Source organism: Syngnathus acus, chromosome 17 (assembly GCF_901709675.1).
Source record: "Syngnathus acus chromosome 17, fSynAcu1.2, whole genome shotgun sequence".
In the NCBI taxonomy this organism is placed as follows: domain Eukaryota; kingdom Metazoa; phylum Chordata; class Actinopteri; order Syngnathiformes; family Syngnathidae; genus Syngnathus; species Syngnathus acus.
The window spans coordinates 6,800,236-6,808,072 of record NC_051102.1 but is presented as its reverse complement, the minus strand read 5'-3'; the positions used below and the strand labels follow the sequence as shown (position 1 = coordinate 6,808,072).

At 47.8% G+C, this 7,837-nt stretch overlaps 2 protein-coding genes and 1 long non-coding RNA gene across 4 annotated transcripts; 2 read left to right on the top strand and 1 right to left on the bottom strand.

The window, feature by feature from the left end:
* The first annotated feature begins 14 nt into the window (after positions 1-14).
* Positions 15-2,813, top strand: LOC119137657 (angiopoietin-related protein 3-like). The gene is made up of 7 exons (XM_037277159.1): positions 15-608; positions 754-864; positions 941-1,061; positions 1,167-1,280; positions 1,372-1,467; positions 1,922-2,194; positions 2,277-2,813. Exons 1-7 carry the CDS (start codon positions 30-32, stop codon positions 2,489-2,491), a joined length of 1,509 nt encoding a protein of 502 aa, XP_037133054.1. The 5' UTR covers positions 15-29; the 3' UTR covers positions 2,492-2,813.
* LOC119137662 lies at positions 2,679-4,246 on the bottom strand. The gene is made up of 2 exons (XR_005100969.1): positions 4,086-4,246; positions 2,679-3,954 (listed from the first exon to the last, which is right to left on the bottom strand). It is a non-coding gene; the product is annotated as an uncharacterized LOC119137662 (long non-coding RNA).
* LOC119137655 (phosphoglucomutase-1-like) lies at positions 3,501-7,027 on the top strand. Of its 2 annotated transcripts, none has more exons than XR_005100966.1 (11): positions 3,501-3,794; positions 3,902-4,064; positions 4,208-4,354; positions 4,432-4,557; positions 4,800-4,990; positions 5,110-5,264; positions 5,601-5,716; positions 5,797-5,932; positions 6,305-6,488; positions 6,594-6,681; positions 6,809-7,027. XR_005100966.1 is itself a non-coding variant. In XM_037277157.1 (11 exons), the coding sequence occupies exons 1-11, from the start codon at positions 3,537-3,539 to the stop codon at positions 6,896-6,898; spliced, it is 1,698 nt and encodes a 565-aa protein (XP_037133052.1). In that variant the 5' UTR covers positions 3,501-3,536; the 3' UTR covers positions 6,899-7,027. The 2 variants fall into 2 exon arrangements, 1 of the variants encoding a protein (XP_037133052.1); XM_037277157.1 differs by having other exon boundaries at positions 6,550-6,681.
* The last annotated feature ends 810 nt before the right edge of the window (positions 7,028-7,837 follow it).

Below are 7,837 nucleotides of genomic sequence, written 5' to 3'. Positions count from 1 at the left end.
AACCGCTTGTGACAGTGCATAACCTGGTCATGTTCCTCCCATGGCTCTTTGGCCAGTCACTGAAGAGGGAGACGGGCGGACGTCTGCAGCGGATCAACATGAAAACAACTCTGATCTACTTGTTGGTTCTCACCGGCGCTTGTCTCCCCGTTCAGTGCGGTAAAGAAGTCCAGCCCGGCCCCCAGCCCAGCCCGCAGCCCAACGCTTCTCCTGAAAGCACCCGCTCGCACTTTGCAGGTCTGGATGATGTGCGTCTCCTGGCCAACGGCCTCCTCCAGCTTGGCCAGAGCCTGCGGGATTTTGTTCACAAGACCAAGGGACAGATCAACGATATCTTCCAGAAGCTCAACATCTTTGACCGTTCCTTCTACCAACTTTCTGTGCTGGCCAGTGAAATCAAGGAGGAAGAAGAGGAGCTGAAGAAGACGGCGGTGGTGCTGAAAGCTAACAACGAAGAGATTCGGGGCATATCCGTTCAAATCAACTCCAGGGTGGACAGCATCATGTCTGAGAAGAGCTCGTTGCGGAACCAAGTGGACGGCCTGGAAGAGAAGCTGAGGAGTCTGTTGAGCGGCGGCGACCGAGCAGGAGAGATCAGCGGTCTTCGGGTAAGGCACCTGGACGCTCCTTCTTCAGCAGAGCCATTTCATGCCGGGTCGTAGGCATCGTGACTATCGACCCGTGGCAAGGCAAGGTCAGGTATCCAAGCACTGTTAACAGGTTTGACCTCCGTTCCTCCTTTCTTGAAACCAGGGAGTGATCGACGGCCAGGAGCAAAGCATCACCAAGCTTCTGAAAGCTGTCAAGGAGCAAAATGATCAACTCAACTACCAAAGGAATAAGCTCAAGAGTCTGGAAGAAAAGGTGCTGGAATATTTGCAAATGACACTGAGGCAACGCCCATGTGTTTATAGCTAAGCGTGCCAACTGTGTTTCCTAGCTTACAGCCAGTACATTAGCCCAAGACACAATGGAAAGGATTCCCCAATCCTTCAACAGCGACATGCCGACACTCAGCCCGTATCTCGTCTCAGACTCCAGCCAGACAAGCGCAGATGCCGGTAAGATGGGTAAATGTGCCGGACGGGAGCTTCACAGTAAGATCTCTGCTCTCAGTCAGGACACATGTTTGGGCAGTCTGATGAAGGTTTCTCCGTTTCAACCAGATCTACCGTCTGACTGCAATGACGTGTTCAACAGAGGTGAGAAAACCAGTCGAGTGTACGCCATTAGACCCAACGGATCGCAACCCTTCAAGGTGTTTTGTGACATGAGCGCAGGTAATGTCCTGTCTGGAGGACTCAACTTTGACGGGAATCGTAAAATGGAAGGAAGTAAATCATTTGTTGGGCTGACTTTCTTCGAATCTAGATCATGGAGCGACAGTAATCCAGCGAAGGAAGGACGGATCTGTCAACTTTGATCAAACCTGGGAGAAATATGAAAATGGATTTGGAGATTTTCACGGTGTGTTGCGAAAGCCAAAAATTTACCTCTCTTACACACACAAAAAAAAGGTAGATGCTAATTCATACTTAGCATGTCAATGGGATTCCACATTGACTTTAGCCTGAGCGCTAGCAATGTTTTGACAACGAAAAATGTCTAGTATTTAAATGTACAAATTGTGAAATACTTTTTGGGTGTATTTAGTTTTACAATACACGTCATTAAATGGCAGGCTCAGAATCACGTCATTGTTTTTCATTCATTCTAATCTTTGTAAGATTGTGAGAAGCCAAAATACTGGCTTGGATACTTCCTAGACTATCTCCAAATCCCAAATACTTGAGAGTGTTGTGGTCACAGGGATACACGTTGAAGTGATTTTCGTCCCGTGTACTTGACCGAATTGTGCTGTTTTGTTTTGTAATTTGCCTTCTCGTGTTTCTTTCTGCGCTTCTCATCTGTGGTCAACCAGGGGAATTTTGGCTGGGTCTCAGCAAGATTCACTCACTGCTTGCTCAGGGCAACTCCATCCTTCACATGCATCTGGAAGACTGGAAGCATAACAAGCGCTTCATGGAATACACGTGCGACCTCGGCGGTCCGGAGAGCAACTACACCCTCGGCCTCAAGCTATTGTCCGGAGATCTGAGCGACTTCATGAAGAACCGCACGGGTTTGATGTTCTCCACTAAGGACAGGGACAATGACAAGAACCGGGACCCCAACTGTGCCCGCAACTACACGGGTAAAGGGGATTTGACATCTCCTGACAAATCAAGGCAACTAGCTTACTGTGTACTCTTTGTTTTGTTTTTTTCTAACTTTAGGCGGTTGGTGGTTCAATAGCTGCGGGGACACCAACTTGAACGGGAGGTACTTCCTGGTGAGACACAAGGGACGTTCGGATCGCAGAAGAGGGATCCATTTGAAGCCGGGTCGAAAAGCTTCCTATTGGCTTCGCTTCACGCAGCTAGCGCTCCGACCGTTGGGCGAGTCTTGGTCGTCATCGGAGACGGGCGGCTTTCTCGCAAACAGCCGCTGAATAGGAAAGGGTACAGCAACTAATGTGGAGAGGCCTTTTCAAAAACGTGCAGCCATCATTTGAGAAGGCATTGAAGGGACCGTCCCATCCGTGATGATTCGAGTCACTTCCACAGGACCAAAGTTTAGAGCAGCAGCTAGCGCTAGGTCAGAAAACACACACATCCTAAACTAGGCTAACAAATGTATATTTGAATTGAATATGTTGTTCTGATGATTACAATATGGTGCATAATACTGCATCTATAGATAGACTCAGAATTTGCGTAGCTTTTATTATGAGGTGGATTTTAATTCCAGATGGAATAAAAAGACAAACTATTGTGCTGACTCGTGATGCTTTTCTTTAGTTTGCAGAAAACAGAATCAAGAAACTCAGCAATGTTAAATAGTTTCTTCGGTTGTAGATACTGGGAATGAACTGCAGAGGGCAGTGTAGTTCTTTTTTTCATGTATTTACTACTTTTCATGGATTGCATCCAATCTCTGACTCATTTCCTGAGTTCATCATCACAGTTGGACTTGACTGAATTACATCCAATTTGCTAGCATGCCCGTGTTTCCTCTAAACGGGCGTTGTGCATCTATTATAAGAGTTGATAATGTGTTTTGTAAAGACCTTGTATAAGGCAACTATCCCCTTTCATTTTCTCTCCACTGATCTCGTAATGCCCCGGCTCATTGCTAACGCTTCTGTTTGGACGTGAGATGCCGTGCGTGTTTTGCATTGTCGTGAGCAGCTTTCCCTCCATGCCGGCGTGCTTCCGAGCATGCAGACACACCCAAATACAACTTTGAGTCTTGACAGTGATCTCCCTGCACATGTGTGAAGGAGCGTCTTCAGTTACTCGCCCTGCGTCTGCACATGCAAGGTTATTTTGGGTCCAGTATGGACCAGTGCCACCCTGTGCACACCGCGAAGAGGGGGACATAATGGGAGGAGTCAAAATTTCACCCAGCAGTTCCGTCCCGAGCTGTAATACGTTGTCTCAAAACAACAGCGGCCCTCAAGCTTTGCCCGCCACCGGCAAAATTTCAAAACAAAGATGGACAAGGGTCCTCTGCGGGTGCTGACCGTTCCTACGACCCCTTACTCTGACCAAAGACCCGGGAGCGATGGTCTGAGAAGAAAGGTTCATGTCTTCCAGTCCAGGAGGAACTATCTGCACAATTTCATCCAGTGTATCTTCTCCTCCATTGACCTGCGTGACCGCCAGGGTTCGGCGCTGGTGGTGGGGGGTGACGGACGCTTCTTTAGCCAAACGGCCATTGAAGTCATCGTGCAGATGGCGGCCGCCAACGGGGTCAGTGACAGCACGACCGCTTCTTTGCTTACTCTGCATCCAGGGGCCTCTTGCCAAAATCCTGCTCGACTCGCACGGGCCGATATTTACCTGTGACGTCTCCTCAGGTGGGCCGTCTCATCGTCGGTCACCGCGGCTTCATGTCCACGCCGGCCTGCTCCTGCGTGATCAGGAAATTCAAAGCCATCGGCGGCATCATCCTCAGCGCCGGTCACAGTCCGGCGGGGCCCGATGGAGATTTTGGCATCAAGTTCAACACTGCAAACGGAGGTATGCAGCGGCATTACTCACCCGTAATCCTATCCGACAAGAGTAGTTACTGCGCAGTCACTCAGCCAGACTGCACAGCCTTGCCGAGATTTGGAAACGCTTTCGAAAAGAAAACACGAAATGGGTCCTTCTGCCTCTTCAAGGGCCGGCCAACGACGCCGTCGCAGACAAGATCTACCAGATCAGCAGAACCATCGAGGAGTTTGCCATCTGCCCTGGACTCCGACTGGATCTGACAACTCTGGGCAAACAGACATTTGATCTGGAGAACAAGTTCAAACCTTTTACGGGTAAATCTTGGGCAAGCAAAGTCAAAGAAAAGAACAGTTAAAGCAGCAAAGGTTCTCTCTCCCTTTGTTTTTCTAAGTTGAAATTGTGGATGCTGTGGAGTCCTACGCTAACTTGATGAGGAACATCTTTGATTTTGCTGCTCTGAAGGAACTCCTGTCTGGCGAGAACCGCATCACCGTAAAACTGGATGCCATGCATGGAGGTGAGAACTCGAAACGGCAGAGGAAGTCCGGACCGTACGGATTTTCTTTGACAACGTTCTGAGGAAGTCCGTACCGTACGGATTTTCTTTGATCGCGTTCTATCGTCACGCCTGAATCTGTCACTGTCCATATGAATCTGTCTAAAAATTGGTGTCCCAGGCTGATGTCCACAGTCCAACAGCAGAGCAGGTAAGCCTCAGGTCCACGTCTGTCTCATGGCGTATCGCCCACCTGTTTCCAGTGGTCGGTCCCTACGTGAAGCGGATCCTATGTGAGGAGTTGGGCTGTCCCGCCAATTCGGCCGTTAATTGTGTCCCGTCGGAGGACTTTGGAGGTCAACGTCCCGATCCTAACCTCATGGACGCCGCGGACCTGCTTGACAACATGAGGGACGGCGAGCATGACTTTGGTGCAGCATTTGATGGTGACGGGGTGTGTGTGGCCCGCCCGACGTTGAGATGTTGAACTGGATCTCTATTGGAAATCTACGAGTAGGACGAAAGTGAAGCCCAGGTGTTGATTGGATCTTTGTTTGCTTATTGGCTCTCTAGGATCGAAACATGATCCTTGGGAAACACGGCCTCTTTGTCACCCCGTCTGACTCTGTGGCCGTGATTGCTGACAACATCTTTTGTATCCCATACTTTCAGCATAGCGGGGTGAGGGGCTTTGCCCGCAGCATGCCCACAAGTGCTGCCTTAGACAGGTAAAACCTTTGGCCTGCTTCATTTGATGGGATTGACTTGCGTTTGACCATCGAGCTTCCAGATATGCAAACCAATGCGCTAAAGCTCAGCTAGCTTGACTATCTTTGCGCCGAAGCTCAGCTAGCTTGACTATCTTAAGGCCAAAGCTCAGCTAGCTTCACTATCGTTGTGCCAAAGCTCAGCTAGCTTGACTATTTTTGCGCCAAAGCTAAGCTAGCTTGAATGTTTTTAGCTAAAGTGACCTTTAAAAGTATTCAATCGTTTTGTGCTTCTGCTTCAGTTTCAATTCTATCTGTGTGACCTTCAAATAATTTCTATTTGTGTATTTCTTGCAGAGTAGCCAAGGCAACACAAATAGAGCTATATGAAACTCCCACTGGGTGGAAGTTTTTTGGAAACCTCATGGACGCGGGACGACTGTCTTTGTGTGGCGAAGAAAGCTTTGGAACAAGTAATGCTGGAGCCTGGAGTTACAACATATTCTTGAGTATTTTCCAGCGGATGATTGCTTGGTCACATCTCATGTCTCAGGTGGAGATCACATTCGTGAGAAGGATGGGCTGTGGGCCGCGCTGGCGTGGCTCTCCATCCTTGCCACCAGAAGGCAAAGTGTGGAAGATATACTCAAGTACCACTGGCTAAAATATGGAAGAAACTACTTCACCAGGTGTGCTGTGGCCAAAAGCAGCCGTGCCTCAAAATCATTTGATAGTAGGCCGCATGGTGAACTTGTGGACTTCATTTTACTCCCAGTATGGCCTGGAAGCACAGTTCATCAATTTACTATTTTTGTGTCTTCTTGGGGTGTTTTCACCAAGTGTAGCAAATTTGGACAGGTTCCCCCTCCCCAAGCAAAGTTACAAGGGGGACAGCAGCCCGATTACACCTTTGCTCAGAGCATTGCTGCCATCTAGAGGTCGCCATTGCATCATCTGACAGTCAACGTGTCATGAAGCATTTCAGTTGACCTCCGAAATGGAAATGTCCTGAGCATTCAAAAGGCTGACCTGATCAATTTTGCTCTTTGTTTTTGCTCTAGATATGACTATGAGAACATAGACATCGATGCAGCTTGTGAAATGATGGAAGATCTGGAGATCATGATTGCAGACAAGTCCTTTGTGAAGCGGCGATTTGCCGTGGAAGACAAAATCTACCGAGTAGAAAAAGCAGACAATTTTGAATACACGGATCCCGTCGACAGCAGTATCACGCGGAACCAGGTACTCCACATTACAAAGACGTACTACTAAGACGGTCTGGAACTTCACGTTTCCTCTGTAGGGTCTGCGGATAGTCTTCTCTGATGGCTCTCGAATCATCTACAGACTCAGTGGGATGGAAAGTAGCGGCGGCGCCACAGTTCGAATCTACCTGGAAAGCTACGAGAAGGAATACGTTTTTCAAGAAACGCAGGTAAATATACAAAAACAAGGAAATGATGCAAAGCATGACTTTCGCAGGCCTTTCAGTGATGTAACAATCTCTAACTGTAAAAAAAAAAAAAGGGAAATGCTGAGGAAATGTTGTTTTTGTGTGACAGGTGGTGCTGGCACCGTTAGCTACAATAGCACTCAAGATTTCCCAGCTGCATCACAGGACGGGTCGAACCGGCCCATCGGTCATCACCTAACCAACCGTTTCCAGTTTCCCCTGCACTTGCTTTTTATTTTCAATTTTTCATCCAAAGGTGGCAACAAAATTTGAATTTTAGGCAACATTGTGTGTGACTGTGCCACATTAAACATTTATTTTTGCTTTATGACTGACTCCAGCCTGGCCTATTTTCAACATTTTACAGTCATTTTTTTTTTGTTCCTGATCTAGCCAGCTATGATTTGTGTTTGTGAAATAATATCATATGATAATGCCTAATGCAGCACACTGGAAAATTGAAAGTCATCAGAGAATGACATCCATAAATTGGAGTGAAATTGAGCAATTGATGAGTGCCGAGGGGATAAAAAGTCAACTCGCTCATGCATGGAGTACCCGACACCTTTATCGCATAACAGGTGGCGTTTCTAGAAAATTACAAATAACAATCCTAAAAGTTGAATCCAAATCCCATACCGACAATCTACTTGAGAATATTTTTCTTTTGAGTGACTGTCATTGAAATCTGACCAGCAGGTGCCTGCATGCATTGCATTCGCGGGGCGGGGCTGCCCCGGGCAGGGAAGGGCAAGGCAGGGCTGGCCTTACTTTTCAGTCTGGAGCTCTGTGATTGCTCATGCACTTTGAAGTGATGCCCCCCCCCCCCTTACGTCTCCAGGTTTAAGGCAAGCTCAACATCAGAGCTAGAGGAAAGAGAACACATCAAAGACAAAAAAAAAAGGTAGCAGCTAGAGATGATCTACATTTCCGACTCGAACCAATTTGTGCTGATGCAATTTTCCATGAGGCTGAACTTAGGAAGCATCCATCCCTTAGCAGAAGCTGATCCCTGCAAAAACAAAGGGTCGCAGTGAGCTGCCATTTTGCAGCTTCATTCATTTTCCACCAACGCCATCAGAATGCCCCACGAGTTTGTTCCTCTTTAAAAGACAAACGTCTTCATTTTCCCCCCAAC